This window comes from Meles meles, chromosome 1 (genome assembly GCF_922984935.1).
Source record: "Meles meles chromosome 1, mMelMel3.1 paternal haplotype, whole genome shotgun sequence".
Lineage (NCBI taxonomy): Eukaryota > Metazoa > Chordata > Mammalia > Carnivora > Mustelidae > Meles > Meles meles.
Window position 1 is genome coordinate 163,530,422 of NC_060066.1, and position 20,302 is coordinate 163,550,723.

A 20,302-nucleotide genomic window follows, 5' to 3' on the forward strand; every position below is an offset into this window, starting at 1 on the left:
TTCTGGATAGTGACTAAAATGATCACACTCCACTTGTTATTATTTTTTCAATTAGTTTTTTTCAAACTACCCTAGTTTTTCAAACTACCCATAGAACTTTAGAACTGAAAGAGACTTAAAGGCATTCTTGTAAATTCTTTTCTCTGGAACTAGGAGAGAATTACTTCACAAGAAAAAGCAAATCCCATACCTTGTTTCCAGAAATTCTGTTATCTACATTTTCCTACTAAGATGTTTATTTTTATAGTGTATGGCTACAGCCAAATGATACAGGATAACTTATTTCCGGTTCCAAAAGTAATACCAAACAACATAAGTGGATTTAATAAAATCCAAATCCGCATTTAGAAGATAACCCTAGAAATTCACATTTCTTGAAAATATATCAGTAAATTTTTTATAATTAAGTGTAAGGGTTCTAGCACTTCTTTAACAGAAGAAAGGGGCTGATTCTTCAGATCATTTTGTTTTGTGCTGATGGAATTTTTTACTTTTCAACTCTCTGTTGGTAAAAAAAATTTTTTTTAAATAAGACAATTTAGGTTACTATAATTAAAGCTAGAAGCTAAGTTTTCATTTCTAGTTAATTTTTGTTTTGTTTCCTGAACAGAATGAAGTATAATATCGAGTGCTTATTTCTATATTTGAGAAACAACACAATAAACAACTCCTTTTATTTCTTCCTTATCTGGTCAATATTATTGTATTTGGATTGAGAAATCTGTCCTGTACATCTTCATAAGACTCAAAGAAGTCCAGATTTGCTTGTGATAGGTAAATCACAGATACAGATGTATGTATTTATTTAAAAATTTTACTTACTTACTTATTTATTTATTTATTCCTGCTCAGCAGGAAGCCTGCTTCCTCCTCTCTCTCTGCCTGCCTCTCTGCCTGCTTATGATCTGTCAAATAAATAAAATCTTAAAAAAAAAAAAAAACACCTTATGGAATACAGCAAAAAGCAGTCCTAAGAGGGAAGTTCATTGCAATGCCTACAAAAAGAAAAAAAAAAAAGGTCTCAGACAACTTAACATTACACATCGAGGAACTAGAAAAACAAACTAAGCCCACAATTAGCAGAAAGGGGAAAATAATAAAGATTAGAACAGAAATAAAAGAGACTAGAAAAATCCATGAAACTAAGTGTTAGGGTTTTGAAGAGATAATCAAAATAGAGAAACCTTTAACTGGACTAACCAAGAGAAAAAGAGAGGATACAATAGTTACAAATGAAAGAGGAGACATTAAAACTGATACCACAGAAATATGAAGGATCATAAGAGACTATTAACCAAGAAATACATGCCAACAAATTGGATAACCCAGAAAAAAAATGGATAAATTCCCAGAAACTTAACAACCTACTAAGAACAATCATAAAGAAGTAGAAAATCTTATCAGACCAATAGTGATATAAGAAGTAATCAAAAACTTCCCAAGAACGAAAATATCAGGACCAGATGGCTACACTGGTGAATTCTCCCAGATATTTATTTAAAGAAAAATTAATGCCAACAAAGCCAGGTAAGAACGCTACAAGAAAATAAAACTACAGACCAATATCCCTGATGAACACAGATGCAAAAGTCCTCAACAAAATACTAGCAATCCAAATTTCAATACATTGACTGTATACAACTGTATACAGTGATACATAGACTGTACACCATGATCAAATGAGACAGCTCAGAAATAAACACACACATACATAGTCAACGAATCTTTGACAAGCGAGTCAAGAATTCACAATGGGAAATGACAGTTTCTCTAATAAGCGGTGTTGGGAAAACTGGATGTCCACACACTAAAGAATGAAATTGGACCAGGATCTTAAACCATACATAAGAATTCACTCAAACTGGATTAAACTTAAAGGTAAGACCTGAAGCCATAAAACCCCTAGAAGAAAATAAAAGGGAAAATTTCCTTAATATTAGTCTTGGCAATGATTTTTTGGACGTGACCCAAAAGTACAGGCAACAAAAGCAAAAATGAACAAGTTTCTTCAAACTAAAAAGCTTCTGTACAGCAAAGGAAACCATCAACAAAATAAAAAGACAATCTATTGAATGCAAGAAAACTGATGCAGCCATAGAGGGAAACAGTACAGAAGTTCCTCAAATAATAAAAAATAGAACTACCATATGATTCAGTAATCCCATTTCTGGGTATATATTCACAGGAAATGAAATCACTATCTCAAATGGATAGTGCACCCCCATGTTCACTGCAGCACTATTCCCAATAGCCAAGATACAAAAACATCAGTGCTCTTTGATGGATGAATAAAGAAAATGTGTGTATATATTCAGTCTTTAATAAGAAGGAAATCTTGCTATTTGTGATAACATGGATGGACCTTGAGGGCATTATGCTAAGTGAAAAAAGTCAAATAGAGGGGGCCTGGGCGGCTCAGTGTGTTAAAGCCTCTGGCTTCAGCTCAGGTCATGATCCTAGGGTCCTGGGATCGAGCCCTGCATCTGGCTTTCTGCTCAGCAAGGAGCCTGCTTCCCCCACCCTCTCTCTGCCTGTCTCTCTGCCTACTTGTGATCTCTGTCAAATAAATAAAATAAAAAATCTTTAAAAAAAAAGTCTTAAAAAAAGTCAAATAGAGAAAAACAAACACCATATGATCTCCCTTATATGTAGAATATAAAAAACAAAGCAGCAGCAGCTCAGATACAAAAAACAGATTGTTGGTGTCAGAGGCAGTGTGGGCAAAATGGGTGAAAAAAGTCAAAAGGTACAAACTGCCAGTTATGAAATAAATAAATCATGGGGATGTAATGTACAGCATGGCAACAATAGTTAATATTACCATGTTTTATATTTCAAAGTTGCTAAGAGAATAGATCTTAAAAGTTCTCGCAAGAAAAATAATTATAACAATGTATGGTAATGGATGTTAACTAGACTTTTTGTGATGACCATTTTGTAATACATGCAAATATCAAATCATTGTTTTATACCTGAAACTAATATGCTGTATGTCAATTATACCTTAATAAAAAAAATTTCTTAAAAATGCAGGTCTAAAAACCTAAAGCCACGTTAAACCAATTATGTTTAGCAAAGTCAAAAATCTTGTTACATTCTTGGAAAACCTACTCGAACTGGTTCAAACCCCTACTGTCAGAAAGACACTTCTACAACAGTCTGTACCAGTGCTCACCTGGGGACTGCTTAACTATGTTCAACTTTTTCTTTGTTTGAAAGCTTTAGCTGCTCTTTGTTATATTAAACCTAAATTCGCTTTATTGTATGTCATACTTACTGGACTAGGTCTGCCTACTGACGAAACACAAAATGCCATGTGACTAGTCTGAGGGTCTATTTCTTTAATGTATATACAGCTGGTCCTCCCTTTCTGAGTTACATGTAACCATTTCCCTCAATTCTCTCCCAGAACCTGTTTTCCAGGCCCTGGGCCACTTTGGCTGTTTTCTTCCTGACAGACTCTGCCCATTATGTGAATCACCACAAATCAAGCTTTTCTGAAGATCCGGTGCTCTCTGTCCAAAAAGATACAGCATATTCATATATGAGTTCTATTTGTTTAGTTTTCAATAACCCAGGAAATCAATACTGCAGGTAAATTTTTTTTTTAAGATTTTTTAAAAAATTTATTTGTCAGAGAGAGAGAGGGAGAGAGAGGGAGAGAGAGTGCATGAGCACAGGCAGACAGAGTGGCAGGCAGAGGCAGAGGGAGAAGCAGGCTCCCCACCGAGCAAGGAGCCCGACATGGGACTCGATCCGTGGACGCTGGGATCATGACCTGAGCTGAAGGCAGCTGCTTAAGCAACTGAGCCACCCAGGTGTCCCTACTGCAGGTAAATTTTTAAAATTTATTCTAGAAGGATTCCCTTAGCTTTCTCAATGAACAGTTGCAGAACCTTCTATCCATACTTGCTGCTATGACTCATTGACAGCAAAAACTCCTCCAAATTCAGTATTATTATTTTGACATTTGAAAATGGCCAACTCAATGAGTTTTTGTCCTCACATGCTGCTTATAACCTGAGTTTTATACTACTTACATGCTAAAGGGTATTTCAGGGTGTGAGTAAAAATTAAATGTACTTTATTCTACCTATCAGTTGTAACATTTACTAATGTCACTGGCCTAAGAATCAATAAAATAACTGGGTAGAAACTTACAGAATTAAAACAGGTTAGATTCTTTTGCGCAGTCCAGAGTTTAATAACTTTGACATTTTTCAGATAAAAGAAAATTGGTTTTGCCAATTAGCTATAGAGTATACATTTAAAGTAGAAAACATATTTTGAAGAGCACTAACTTAGAAAGCCTCATAAATAATATAAAATTGGGTAAATATTAATGATGCTCTTAAGCTTTTTCCAAACTATAAAATTTTGAACTCAGTTTATATTTCATTTCTAAAATATCAAGCATTTTTGAGTATCTTGAACTTTTTAGAAAAGGATATATCTATGATAAAGATTCCATATTTAAATCATTTTAAATAACAGATTTAAACTCATTTTACTCAAATTATTTTATTTATAGACAAACTGGTAAGTAATGAAGCAAAGCCCAAACATCAGCTGGCATCACTTATCAAAAGATGGATTTTTGTTTGTTTATAATAACAGCATTTTGGGGTTTTTTTTGAGTGCAGTATTTTCTATTTTGAGAAGTAAATGCACACTATGAAAAAATCATGTCCTTGACATATCAACTATCTAGTTTATAATCCATATTTATATACTCGAAGTCTATTATTAACTTTCTTTGAAATTTAAAAATTAAGAGGCTTTAGGATACTTCATAAATTATACTACATGTAAAATAACCCCAATTTAAAATCTTCTAAAATTAGAATTTAAGATATAATTTTAAAAGAATATACATATATATATTTCTGAATAGTATCTACACACAGGTAGTATACACGTGTGTGTGTGTGTGTGTGCACGTGTGCATGCACGGGCATGCACAAACATAGTTTTCTTACCCCTGAACTTATCTCCGTGCCTCTTGGCTGACTTTGCTGTGGCTTATGGTGTCCCGTCAGCAAGCCTCCAGCAGTAAGGTTTGGAAAGCTCTGAAGATAAGCCTGTGACCCTGAGAAATTTCCTTCTGCCTTCCCCACCGAGGCTGGCTGTTTCTCCTGAGTATTCCCATGCCCTGGCCCAGCTTGTCCAGCAATGTGCTGATTTGGAAAGAATGGTAATATGCCCATTCCAGCTGGTACCGTTGTTGGAGCTGGAATCAGATTAGATGCTGTAGGGAATCACAAATGCAAGAAGCTTTTGGTTAGACAAGAGTTATTCCCAGCAGTCTGATTTTGTTAACTTATGGGGGAAATGTGGAGAAGCCTATTCTGTATCTATTAGAGAAGAGTTACATTCAGAAGACAAAGTTAGAGGTTGTAAAGCAACGGGTTCCTATACAAAAAACAAAAACCTCTAACAGCAATCATGCTTTTCTTATTTTCCACAACTTCTGGGATAATATCAAGGATATTTTTTAATTCCAAATTTTAATTGTATATTTTAGAACTTGAGAGAAAATATATGTATTTTTTGGCACTTGAAGTTGTATCAGGTGCCTTCTTTTTTATGCTCGATCACTAAAAATTGCCTGCTTCCATATTTGAAGGGAATAATTAAATAAATTTTCAGTTAAAAAAATTCTGACACTTAAAAATCTAATAATACATTTAATCAGCTTACTCGCACCAGTTCATAATAGCTGACTGTGCATATCTTTTCCCAGCTCCTGAATTCAGTGGGCAACTGGCTATGAGTTGTAGTGTTCATACAAAGAACTCCAAAGATGCTGTAAAAATCAAAACTCTTCTTTGTAAACCTAGAGAGCTGGTTTTTAAACATCAGCACACCACTGGCTTAAACAAATCAATGTTTGTGAATAGATAGGCACTAAATTTAACACAGGAAAATTTTACATTTTTATTTACAGGAAATAACAAAAAATTCTGGAAGAAATTAAAGTTTTAATGGGAAAAGTCTGACATTCTACTTTTTAAAAATCTCTAGTTCAAAATCAAAGGAACTAATTCTGATAACACTTTAAGTCAAATTTGTATTTTATAAATTCACTACGCAAATTCCTTTAATTATTTCTAGTACTTAATATTTAGAGGCAGTTACTTACATTCTTTTAGCAATGTATGTATTTGGACACTGATTTTTTTCAATGTTCTTAAAGCAGTGCATGCTAAGGCAACTGGCCTATTACTTAATCCAACACAAATAATAAACATGGGCATACGCTTTTGGTGATACCAAATTTAACTTTTAGAACAGGCCTCAACATACCAAAAAATTTCTATGCCTATCTGTATCCTAGTTCAGCTTTCGCACAGTCAATTCCAACAGTCAGAACTGATGGACGCATTTAATCGTTTGACTCATTGTTATTATGTCGAGGTTAAATATGCTCCATATTCAACTGACTTATTACTATTATTACTGGTGGTAATAATAATATTAATATTAGTATTAAATATTAACATTATCGATAATATTGAAGTAATAATAATATGCTTTTCACAGCATAATCACCAAACAAATTTCAATTACACTTCAAACTGAAAGTGCCTTTCAAAGTCACATTCAAATAAGAAATCTTGTTAAAATATACCACATGCTCTTGCTTTTCTAAAAAATAATTGTTTTGTTTAAATTCGTCATCTTTTCAGAAGCCCAAAGTACACATGTCATTATTTCCTTTTTCTAAGTTTGGAGATCACATTCAAAAAACGATTATAATCAAGTAAACCATCAAAGCTTACATCAGAATACCACATATTTCCTTGAAAGCTTAGGGTTTCTTACTCAGGCAAAAATTAAATGGATATCTCTGTGATATGTTGTCAGCCCAGCGGGCAGCATGTCAGTCTCACAGGGATCTAGGTCTTTGCCTCACGCTGCTATGAACCTTCATCAAATATTAAAGCATATCCAACAGGGAAAATGTGATCTTGGCATGGAAGCGAGTCCATCAATAACTTATCAATAGTTCTCTAATATTAAAAATAGAAAAGCCACGAGGGTTCTTAAAATTTTAAATGACTGACAAACTCAACTTTGAACTTTCTGCAAATAAAAACAGGTAAACCACCCTTAAGTCTCAAATCTGACTGTTTACGGACTTCTCGGTAAATGCATGTCATTTACTTTTATGTGCTTCTCCATGATGACCCAACTCTGTTTTCAAAGGAAGTGCTGACCCTATCCCTACTGCTGTTTGAAGCACCACGGCTGGGGGCTCTCCAAGTAAGCCGGGTTTCTGCAAGACAAGAAAAGAGAGTGAGACCTCTGCCCGTGGCCGCAGGGTATTACCTCATGAAAAGGCTACAGTGAAAAGTCATCAACAACCGGGCTGTGGCCTGAATCTAGAAAGGGAATGAATTCGAAAATTAAAAAAATAACTCCAGACTTACGTTATTAGTAGGAATATTCTCAAACTTCAGTAACTGTTGCTGTGCCAGGGGTACGTGAGAAAGATTCTGAAGGAATAAACTGGAAGTATTACCCATAACTGTGCTCTGTGGAAACGAGAAAGCATTCTGTTAGCTGGACTTGGGAGAGCTACTCGTCCTAGAACCCAGTGCACTTTAAAGTGCCACTCTCCAGCTGATCTGAGCAAAACAAGAGCATCTTAATAGTCCATTTTCCCACTTGAGGCAATGCTACTTAATTCTTTTAAAAATACACAAGATGTGACCGCGGAGTCACGAAACTAACTCCACATCCTCTCTTTTGCCTTCATCCTTCCCCCTCCCCTCACCCCTTTTCGGCTTTGAGGTCAGGGTCATTTCATCATTTCTTTCTTCACTTAATCATCCAACAGCTACTTGTTGAGCACTTTCTCCGTGCCCGGCACTGTGCCACGAAGTGAGAAATGCACAACGCGACCCGCCCTCACGGATCTTAGAGGCTCCTGGGGAAGGGAGACATTCATTAATTATAAACCCATGGAATTACACATGGTGACGAGCAGAGCAAGGAAACACACGGGAGCTAGGAGAAGAGTTGGGGACTTAGTTAGATGTGGTAAATTCAAGGAAGGTGTCCCTGAGGAATTAACTCTCCCACGGAGATCTGAGGCTGTAGGCAAGTAACCAGGTGAAGTCTGGGGGACTCAGGTGCTGTTGGGGTGGGGAGCATTCCTGGCTGAAGGAACAGCAGGGAGCAAAGACCTGAGGAGAGGGGAGCAAGGTCCTCTGAAGACCTAAAGCTATCCCTTGCCCCCCCCACCCCCCCACCACCCCCCCCCACCACCCTCCGCGCTGGGACAGTGACACCCGATGAGCAGGAGAGGCAGCGACCCAGCTGGCTCAGGCCTTCCAGGCAAAATTAAACATTCTAGTCTTAATTCTAAAATAAAGAGAATTATTTATTCTCTGACGATATCGATACTCTGAATTCCCTCCACACCTTATTGTAATTCACATTTCTTTTCTATATGTTTGAATTTCTCTAAGAAAAAGGACTTGCAATGGTTTTGTTCATGCTACGGCATCAGTGACTGGCAGAGTGTCCAGTTTGTATATAGATTAAATTTTAAAAATTAAGAGTTTACGTTCACTTATTTTTTTTTCTTTCTGTAACACTTGGAGTTAAGACCCCAGGAGACTTGTTTTTAACCACTTATTTCTACAAAAATATACCACAAAACACATCTCCTTCCTTTTATCCCCTATAATCAATGCCCAGAAATCAATGCCTAGAAATCAATAGAACTACACTGCTCTGACTAGCTTAATTTGATCTCAGGTACTCAGTATGTTTTCAGGTAGCTATAGTTATTACTAAGGATTTGTTTAAAAAACAAAATACCTGTTTAACTTCAGGAGAATTTTAAACTTTGGGAACAAACAAATGAGTCACTCCAAGTTGCAGTACTCAATGCTATTTATATACCTGATGTGCTTTATTCAAATGCAAAAACGCGGAGGAGATGGATGGGTTCATCAGATGGGGCAAGCTGTGAGGTGTTCCGAGAACTGCTTTAAGAAAATAAAAGTAAAAATTTAACTTTATGATAAGATAGAAACAAACTCCAAAAAGGACAAATAGTATTTTTTTAAAACTTAACAAATTCATCCAAAGTTCAATGCTATACTGACCTTGTCATTGCACAAAACTGGCGAGGTCCCTTCCTTGTGATTCAAACCTAGAATTTTATTTAAAATTCCAACACCTTCTATCATCATAATAAACCACCAAGCCTAGCCTTTCTTTTCTCTAGCGCTTAGAGCAACAAAACTAATTCCATCTTTTAGTGAGTATAATTCTAACTGAACTCATGTTATTTGCTCAGTATTTTTATTAGGTGTTTGGGTATTTTTCTGGCAGGGGGTGGGGGAAGGAAGGGCAAGATACAGACTTTTCCTTTGAAAAGCCTACAATCCATTCAAGAAGAGAATATATGCACAGAAAAAAATATTTACATAATAAAAAGAAACATGAGCATCATAGTGGATAGAAAGAATAAATGGTAACCACACTTTTTAAAATCAGGTTTGCCTGACTACAGTACCAGAGTATGTATCAAAAGGGATATCTTCAGAACATGGCTCCGTCATTTAAGCATCTAACTCTTGGTTTCAGCTCAGGTTGTGAGCTGAAACCACATCCAGCTCTGCTCTGGTCCTCCCCACGTATGCACACACTCTTTCTCTTTCAAATAAATAAATAAATCTTCTTTTAAAAGGCGGGGGGATGCTTTCAGAATAAATAGTATATAAACAAAAAGGGCCATGAGATAGAAAATATATGAAGTAATTTCATCTAATTACTATAAATCAACTGGAAATGGTCAGGCATAGAAAGCACTTCAAAAAAGCATTCAATTTCAGGTCCCCTGGCTGGCCCAGTTGGTGGAGCACATGACTCATGCAACTCTTTATCTCTGGGTTGTGAATTCAAGCCCCATGGTGGGTGTAGAGCTTACTTTTTTGTTGTTGTTGTTGCTAAAGATTTTATTTATTTATATGAGAGAGAGGGCAAGCAGGGAGAGCAGCAGAGAAACAGGGAAAAGCAGGATCCCTGCTGAGCAGGGAGTGTGAGGCAGGGCTTGATCCCAGAACCCTGGGATCATGACCTGAGCTGCAGGCAGACATCCAATCCACTAAGCCACCCAGGCACACCTAGAGCTTACTTAAAAAAAAAAAAAAAAAAGAACTGTGTTGTCTTATGTTAAGGAAAAAAGGAGGGAGGGGTAAAATATTAGTGCCTTTTAAAAAAAGCATTTAATCCAATGATCAAAAATATTTGGATATTATATATGTAATATATAGCATCTCTACAAGTTTATCCCAGGTTTTCAAAAGTACTTTTTTCAAGTTTTACTACTTACTAAACCAGCCCATTTCATCTTTAGAAAAATGACCATTAGAAATTGCTTTCTTTAGAATGAGTCCATTTCATGATTGGTGGTAGGAAAATTAGGTCATTAGCACGAGGTGTTTATAAAGACAGACTGTTTATTAACAAAGAGGGATAAAGATGGCATTTCGTGATGATAAAGGGGTCAATTCATCAAAAGGATACAACAGTCTTAAATGTGCTTCAAATAACAAAGCTTCAAAATATGTAAGGCAAAAATTTCTAGAACTGACAAAGTAGACAAATCCACAGTTATGGTTAGAGATTTCAACACCACCTCCTCTCTTTTTTCAGTTAGTCACTGTATTTTGTTACAAAACATTAATATTTTTTCACAGTTTTTAATGAATACATTATTTCCCAGTTTAAAACCACCACCACTGAAATCAAAACACTTTGAAAATGTCTATTGTCTCACATCTCGCTGCCTTTATCTTTAGCTCTTGGCTAATCTGCCATGATGCCCCAACATTTCCTTCTCAAGAAGGCTTGAACAATGCTATCAATCAAAAATATATACAAAGGACTATAATATATAATAATATATGCTACAAATAAAAGGTTGGTTTAACATTGAAAAATCAATGTAATTCATCATGCTAGAAGACCAAACAAAAACAAAAAATACATATGATCTTCTCAGTTAATGGAGAAAATCACTGTATACATTCCAGCAATTATCATGACAAAATTTCTCTGCAATATAGAAACAGAAGGCAAAGTTCCCAGCTAGAAAAAGAAAATCTGTGAAAAAAAACTATAGCTGACATAATAAAAGAATGAATGCTCTCCAAGGTCAGAAATAAAGCAGAGATGTCCACTCTCACCAGTTCAATGTACAAATTATGCTGGAATTTCTGTCTATTGCAATAAGACAAGAAAAAGAAGTTAAAGGCAGGGCGCCTGGGTGGCTCAGTTGGTTAAGCGACTGCCTTTGGCTCAGGTCATGATCCTGGAGTCCTGGGACTGAGTTCCACCTAGGGCTCCCCTGCTCAGCAAGGAGTCTGCTTCTCCCTCTGACTCTCCTTCCCGTGCTCCTTCTCTCTCTCTCTCTCTCTAATAAATAAATAAAATCTTTAAAAATAATAATAATTAATAAAAAGAAGTAAAAGGCATACATATTGGAAAGGAAGAGATAAAATTGTGTTTATTTGTGGATTATATGACTGTCTATATAGAAAATCCTAAGAACAAAAGCCTACAAGAAATAATAAGCTAAGTTTGCAAGATAGGATATACACAAAATCAATTGTACTTGTATATGCTAGCAACATGAAATTCAAAATTGAGATTTAAAAAGCAAAACTATTGGGGCACCTGGGTGGCTCAGTGGGTTAAAACCTCTGCCTTTGGCTCAGGTCATGATCCCAGGGTCCTGGGATTGAGCCCCACATGGGGCTCTCTGCTCAGCAGGGGGCCTGCTTCCCCCTCTCTCTCTGCCTGCCTCTCTGCCTACTTTTGATCTCTGTCAAATAAATAAATAAAATAAATAAATAAAAATAAAAAAATAATTAAAAAATTTTAAAAAGCAAAACTATTTAAAATCATATCAAGAAATGTAGAATACAATGGATAAATCTGACAAAATATGTGTAATATTTGTACCCTGAAAACTACAAGCTATAGCTGGAACAAATTACAGGTGGCCTAAATAGAGAAATACACCATATGCATGGCTCAATCTCAAAACTGTCAATTCTGCCCAAATTAGTATATAGATTCAACACAATCCCAACCAGATTACTGACATTTTTCATAGAAATTGACAGGCTGGTTCTAAAATTTATATACAAATACGAAGGACATAGAATGGGCAAAACAAATTGAAAAAAGAAGAAGAAAGTTGGAGGACTTACACTAACAGATTCTAGGGCTTCTCATAAAGCTACATTTATTGAGACAATGCAGTATTGGGATAAAGACAGACATTTAGATCAATGGAATAGAATGGAGAGTCCATAGATACAGCCATGCATATATAATGATCCTAAGTGGAAGTTCAGTGGGAAAAGAGCAATCTTTTTTAAAAAACGATGCTGGAACATCTGTAAAAAAATTAATCTAGAACTTTCCTTCACATCATAAACAAAAATTAACTCAAATTGAACCACAGATCTAAATACAAAAGTTAAAATTAAAAATAATTTTTAAAAGGTAAAATTATGAAATTCTCAAATATGAGAGAGTATCTTAATGATCTTAAATTTGTCAAAGATTTCTTAAATCTGACAAGAGATGTACAAATTGTAACAGAAATGTAATAAACTGGGCTTCGCCAAAATAATAAGTTTTGTTCTTCCAAAGACATTGTTAATAAAGGACGTCTTACGGAGTGAAAAAATATTTGCAAACCCATATATACAACAGCAGATTTGCATCTAGAATAAAGAGCATTTGCAACTGAATAAGAAAAAGTTAACTCAATTTTAAAATGTGTAAAATACTTAAAAAGAGGGGCGCCTGGGTGGCTCAGTGGGTTAAGCCTCTGCCTTAGGCTCGGGTCATGATCCCAGGGTCCTGGGATTGAGCCCCGCATCAGGCTCTCTCATCAGCTGGGAGCCTGCTTCCTCCTCTCTCTCTCTCTGCCTGCCTCTCTGCCCACTTGTGATCTCTGTCTGTCAAATGAATAAATAAAATCTTTATAAAAAATACTTAAAAAGATATAACAGAAACATATAAAGATGGCTAATTAGCATATTAAAAAATGTTCAAAATCATCCGCCAAAAGGAATATTCAAAATCACAGTGAGATAGCAGTATATACCCAACAGAAAGGCTAACATAAAAGCACTAGCATGTCAAGTGTTGGTGAGGAGACCGAGCACACTGAAGCCCTATACAGTGATGGGTGAGAACGCCAAGCGGTTTAACTACACTGGAAAACAGTTGGCAGAGTTTCCTATACATCAACCATATGCCCCAACCATTCCGCAACTAATTTGCTGGCAAGAAATAAAAACATAAGCTTACATAAAGTCTAGTACACAATGTTCACAGAAATTTTATTTGTAATAATCCCAAACTAGAAATAACCTAAATGTTCATCAGTAAGTCAATCAATATGCAAACTGTGGAATGGACTACTACTCCTCATTCAAAAAGAATAAAAATTATTGATACATGCAGCAATGTAAATGAATCTCAGTAAGCTGAGTGAAAAGAAGCCAAATGGTACATACTGTGTGATTTCATTTATAGAAATTTCTAGAAAATATAAGCTATCGTAACAGGAATCAAATCAGTAGTTTCCTGGGAATGGGGGAGAAGGAGATTACAAACGGCCAGAATGAAATTTTTAAGAGTAACAAATATGTTCATTATTTTGATTTTGGTGGATATACACATGGGTATACACATATGTCAAAATTTATGTATACTTATGATTTTATACATGTCAAAAACGTACCATTTTTTATATTCTAAATATGTGCCAATTAATATGCAATTATGCCTCAAGAAAGCTGTTAAAAATATAATTTAGACTACAACAAATTGCACACTACTTAAAATGGATACACACACATATATACAGAGAAAGAAGTCTAGAATATTTACACTGTATTGTATTTTTGAAGGTGGTTAAAAGGTCTGGACTGAAGAAAAAAGATCAGTATGGTCAGAATAACATAACCAAACCGGGCCTGGGGGGGAAAGTCAGTCTGATGGAAGCGTACAGATTAGACTGAAAAGGCAGACAAGTGTCCTAAGGAATTAACAAACCAGACCACATGTGAGTAACCAGGTTTGTGTGAGTTGTGGGACAGAGATGTAAAGGAAGGGGATTAACCTGTAAACAAATACCATATCTCTTTCATTATAAATAACAGTGCTGCTTTAGGTGCATGAGATGAACAAGACGTAAATCTTTGCAATTATGGAACTCACATTCTAGTAGGAGAGACAAATTATAAATAAGCAAATATATGTGTTATGTGAAAAATAAAACAAGGGTGTAAATATAAACATATTACATGTACTACATTTAATATAAGCAGAAGGAATTACAATTCTTAGGTTGCTCAGAGCCCTCTGTGAGGAGGTCAAAGTAGTGTAAGGGTTAGTGGATAGCGCTAACATAGAAAGGATGTAGGGGCTCAGTGGGTTACGCCTCTGCCTTGGGCTCAGGTCATGATCTCAGGGTCCTGGAATCGAGCCCCACATCAGGCTCTCTGCTCAGCGGAGAGCCTGCTTCCCTCTCTTTCTCTGTCTGCTGCTCTGCCTACTTGTGATCTCTGTCAAATAAATTCAAAAAAAAAAAAAAAAAAGAAGAAATCTTTAAAAGAGAGAAAAGACATAAAGAAGGAAATACAGATGGAGCTTGCTTACTGATGAACAAGAAACTCTATCTTTCCGGAATGCCAAGAAACTCTCCAAACATCCTCCAGAAGTTCTGCGTGTGTTCCAGAGGTAGATTTCACCCTCCTCCCTTACCACACTACACAAACAAAAAGCCATACGTGGTGAAATAATTTCTCCATTAGTGTATGAGTGGAAAGCCTTATTTAAAATTGTGAAACTAGGGGCGTCTGGGGGACTCAGTCGTTAAGTATCTGCCTTTGGTTCAGGTCATGATCCCAGAGTCCGGAGATAAATCCCTACAACAGGCTCCCTGCTCAGTGGGAGTCTGCTTCTCCCTCTGCCTCTCACCCCACTCATCCTCTTTTTCCTGCTCTCTCTCTAATAGTAAAATCTTTAAAAAAACAACTGTGAAACTTGCACTAAAATAAGCATGATCTCTATGGCCGCATATCAATCTGAGTAGAAAGGCAGCGTAGAGAATATATATTCTTACCCAAAAAGAAAAGACAAAAATACAATATTGGAGAGGAATTACTGAAGAAAGCAGAGAGTCCAAAGGTGTGGCCAATACTTGCAAGTATTGGCCAAAAGACCCAAGAGCATGCTGTATTTCCTTCAGACACTAATACAATCTTGGACTGCATTAACAGAAATATAATGATCATAGGAAGGACATCTCACCTCATTCTGTGCTGATCAAAACCCATTCCCAGGATATGTTCATGTCTGTGTACACCATATTGCTGGACAACCCAGAAAACCGAGGCTAATATCGACAAGATGACAACTGGTTGGGGAAACTAGAGAGCATTTCTTAGGACATACTATGGAAAGTCAGATATAGAACTGTAATCTCCAAAGAAGTCGATGAGGTGTAGGAAAAAAATGCTAAAACTCTTATTCATATTTACTTTCATCTTTAATTAAAGACATTAGCTTTATCATTTCTTAATGTATGGGTTAACAAGGTACATTTATGTAAAGGACATATAACTGATAAATATAGTGTAAACACTGGAGCTTTGCTCAAAGTTTACTGATAGTGGGGCACCTGGGTGGCTCAGTGGGTTAAAGCCTCTGCCTTTGGCTCAGGTCATGATCCCAGTGTGCTGGGATCGAGCCCCACATTGGACTCTGCTCAGCAGGGAGCCTGCTTTCCCCCCTTTCTCTGCCTGCCTCTCTGCCTACTTGTGATCTCTGTCAAATAAATAAATAAAATCTTAAAAAAAAAAAATTTACTGATAGCGCTGCCTAGTCAAAAAATAGATTTCAAGGGGCGCTTGGGTGGCTCAGTGGGTTAAACCTCTGCCTTCGGCTCAGGTCATGATCTCAGGGTCCTGGGATCGAGCCCCACATCGGGCTCTCTGCTCAGCAGGGAGCCTGCTTCCCCCTCTCTCTCTACTTGCCTCTCTATCTACTTGTGATCTCTCTCTATATACCAAATAAATAAAATCTTTAAAAAAAAAATAGATTTCAAAAAGATCACTGACCTGGAGAATAGAAGACTGGGAACCCCAAAAAATGACTAAGTTTTCATGATAGTGGTCTTCAGGTATTACTAGAAGTCTTTTCTTATGGAAGAAGCAATGGACTTATTCTGTGGTTCTTCCTCTGAAGAACCACAGAATAAGTCACTAAAATTATAGGGTTTACCATCTAATATATAAAAAAAATAAACCTACTTATTAAATTTGTCCAACTAGGGAATAGGTTGCCTTAGGAAATAATGAGCTTCTTGTGCTTTGAGTGGTCAAGACATAAAAACATATCTCTCTACCATTAAAACTGTAGAAAAGATATCTGAGTATGTAATAGGCTGAGCCAGAAAACCTTTAATGCTGCTTCTTAGACACAAATAATTGATGATTATAGGATATACATACTATGAATATTGTTGTATAATAAAAAAAAATTAACTGGTCTTTGTCTCTGGTTCCTGGAAGGAAAATTCTAAATCTTTTAAATTTTCTGAGTGATGGGTATGTCTTTGTTATGCTAATGAGGTCACTGGAGGTGGACCCTTACAGGGGCTGGTCAATGCCAGAAATACCAACCATGTGATTAGAGGGCTGGGGCATTGGGTCACATGGTATCAGCTGGCCCTCCTGACCTCCAGGAAGAGGAGGGAAACTGGAGGTTCAGTTCCGTAACAGCCAACCAGGGCTACATAGCTACATAATGCAACTCCTACAAAATCCTGGATGCCAAATTTAATTCCATGGAGATCCCTAGTTGGTGAATACACAGATGGGCTGGGAGGGTAATGTGCTCTGATTCCATGGGAAAAGAGTGTAAAATCTCTGCATTCAGGGCCCTCTTAGACCTAGCTGTAAGAGTATCTTCACTTGGCCATTCCTGAGTTGTGTCCTTTACAATAAAACTGTAATCATCAGTATGGTGCTCTCCTAAGTTCTACGAGTTGTTCTAGCAAATCATCAAAGCTGAGCCTCCGAATCTGCGGCCAGCTGGTCAGAAATACAGGTGGTCTGGGACCCCGTGAGCTTGTAGCTGGTGTGTCAATCAGGAGCAGACCTGTGGGGGGCTAAGTCCTTAACTTAACCCTGCTAACCCGGGGTAGTTAGTGCTAGAACCAAACTGCAGTCCACCAGTCCGTGTTAGACCCGCTGGGGTTGAAACAATAAATATACTGAAATATTTTTTATTCTAAACTTTAGTACTGAATATAAAAATCCACTTCTTCTTAATGCTAAAATATACATTTTCTGAATACAGAGTTGTGCATTTCCAAAGCTGGGCTCTTACCAGAGGAAGAATACTAAATAGGTAGGTATTTAGCATATACCAATATGATAAGATTTCCATAATATTTGTCATTTTCTACAGAGTACAACAATTTTCCAACAGAAAATTTACGAGGAAAGAGGAAACATACCTTTAAGACATTAAACAAAGAACAAAGTAATTCTGCTAAAAAATATTACAGGCAAAAGTATCATATCCTTTGTTGGTAGAATCCATAACAACAAAAATGTGTGAATTATCTGGTCTCTAAATTCCTGTCAACCAGGAGCTAAGCTGGTTTTAATATTTAACATTTACTAAAAAGAAATTAGGAAACACATAAGCAGACTGTATCTACCAAAAATAGTGAAAACATATCAGCTCAGATCATTAATTAAAATTCACTGACAAGTCCTAGAGAAATATTTTTGGACTCATTTAAATGTGTTTTTCATGCAAAACAGCACAAACTGACTTCAAGCCAACATTCTATATTTAGTCTGTGCCCATGTGCTTACCTGGTTTAACAGCTCGCCCACAGGGCTGGGGCCGTAGAAGAACTTGTAACATGGCAGGATTGTTTAAACTTTTCATAATTTGTACAGGATTTGGCTCTGGAAGTAAGCCTTTTTGATTACTGTGCATCTTCAATAAACACAGAAATAGAAAACATTAGAACAAGGATAAGTACAAAGACAAAATTTTAAAGGCTTTCTTCCAGAAGTTCTCACTCCTCTCATCTTTATGATAAATGCAAATTGCTTTACATGATACATTTCTGTATATATTCTACAATTCCTAATTATAATGTTAAGATATTCTATTATACAGCATATACTGAAATCTTCACAAAATGTCTCTGTGAAATACAATTTGGCTTTAACAGGACTGATAATTTAGTAAGATAAATCTCATCATACAAGTAGAAAAATGCCAAGGGAATCTGAATTTATTAATGGGGAGATAATTTGTTGACACAGTATGAATACTTTATACTACAGAAGAGCCTTACTATAATGTTTATCTAAAGCGTAATAACGTGGGTTGCCTTACAAACAAAATTTTTCTTGTACTGAAAGTCTTCACTAGGGGCTCCTGGGTGGCTCAGATGGTTAAGCCTCTGCCTTTGGCCCAGGTCATAATCCCAGTGTCCTTGGATTGAGCCCCACATCGATCGAGCCCCACAGGCTCCTTGCTCAGTGGGGAGTCTGCTTCTCCTTGCTCAGTGGGGAGTCTGCTTCTCCCTCTCCCTCTCCACCTGCTCTTGCTCTCTCTCTATATCTGTCTCAAATAAATAAATCCTTAAAAAAAAGTCTTCGTTAACTTCATCTTCTGAGACAAAGCTGAACTGGACTCACAAACACATGCGAGGTATAGGTAGTGTCCTAAAAATATGAAATTGCTTTCAGTTTCAAAAACCAACCTGAGAGATGAGAACATTAATATACAGTTATAAAATACTATAAACTTCTAGTCATGAAAAATTGGAGAACTGACAATACGAGTGGGATCCCTCTCTAAACCCAGATACTGTGAACCTGAGAGGGACAGGGTGACAGATCTAAGACTCGGACACAAAATCTGTGAGAACTCCCTGAAGAGAGGAGGAAGAGGGTCTAGATGTGGAGGTAGAGACTTCCACAGGGAGCATGAGGGAGTCTGGGTCTACTGCCAGTTTGGGGAAGGGCTTTTGTCTTGTGCAACTGTAATGAGGGCTTTTCTGGCCAGCACAAGGAGAGAAACCAGCAGCATCAATCCAGGGAATGTCACAGGACCACTGAATTAAGTTTCCCCAAGGTGCAGGGTTGCCTGGTTGGGTGGGAAAAGGGCTGTGGTCAAGGACAGATAGTAAAGGAGAGTTCTTGGCCCTGGGTTCTCCTCTGATCTGAATTCGCTAAACCCTAGCTAAAATGAACTCATTCCCGCTCTCCCCTGTCCAACCTCCTTTCCCCCAACCTCTAAACACTCACATACGAGGAAACTGAAACCCTCCCAGGGAAATACGTATTCACAGAACACAGCTAGACATCTGGAGAATATAGTCATTAAATATAACAAACCGAATCACCTCGAAGAGATGAGCCAGAATTAACGGATAAGAAATAATAAGAACACCACATAGTAATAGGCATAATAGATAACCCTTAAAATTTTTTTATTAGTAATGGGAATCAAGGACAAACAGCTACAAAGAATAACTAATTAGAAATACTGGGTATGAAAAAACATAAACGTTAAAAAAAGAAAAAAGCTGCCCTCACCACGTACTTGGCATCGTTCTACACACTTTACGTGGATTGTATCACGTAGTCCTCCAAAACAACTCTACAGGACTGGTACTATTATCACCATTCTATAGACAAGGAACTGAAGAAACTCATGCAGAGCATCAGTCTTAACCTCTATCCTGTGCTTGAACAGACCAATAGTAGATTATGTGTGGCTGAAAAACAAAACAGAGACTTGAAAGATCAAAGAAAGCTCTCCGAAGACAAGGCAAAGGATAAAGTGGAAAATGCAAATAAACCAAACAAAACATGGAAATAAGAAACACGAAAGAGAAAAAGCAAGGCAATGGAGAGGCTGGACCTGTCAACCTGTATAAAATAGGAGTCCCTGAAAGAGAATAAAAAAGAAGGGGGGCTTTGAAGAAATAATGGCTGAGAATTTCTCATTATTGAAGAAAAATTAAAGAACATGGAGTGAAAGTGGTTACGGTGTTCCAAAGATGATGTATAAGGAAAAACATACCTAGTCACATTTTTGGGTTTGAATCTTAAGAACATCAAAGCCAAAGAGAAAACGCTAGAAGCTTCCAGTGAGAAAGAATGTATTTCCAAGGAAACAGAAATAAATTAATATCATCTTCTCCCTCAAA

General features: G+C 36.8%; 1 protein-coding gene across 2 annotated transcripts in view; it reads right to left on the minus strand.

The window, feature by feature from the left end:
- RAVER2 (ribonucleoprotein, PTB binding 2) overlaps nucleotides 1-20,302 on the minus strand; it is an 86,950-nt gene that overhangs the window by 28,250 nt on the left and 38,398 nt on the right. Inside the window, exons 5-9 of one of the 2 annotated variants that reach the window (XM_046000345.1) lie at nucleotides 17,943-18,069; nucleotides 8,917-8,999; nucleotides 7,434-7,538; nucleotides 7,168-7,279; nucleotides 4,980-5,248 (exon numbers count right to left, since the gene is read on the minus strand). In XM_046000345.1, the coding sequence (XP_045856301.1) occupies nucleotides 4,980-5,248; nucleotides 7,168-7,279; nucleotides 7,434-7,538; nucleotides 8,917-8,999; nucleotides 17,943-18,069 (696 nt within the window). Of the gene's footprint in view, nucleotides 1-4,979; nucleotides 5,249-7,167; nucleotides 7,280-7,433; nucleotides 7,539-8,916; nucleotides 9,003-17,942; nucleotides 18,070-20,302 lie in introns of both variants that reach the window. The other variant, XM_046000336.1, reaches the window with a different exon arrangement.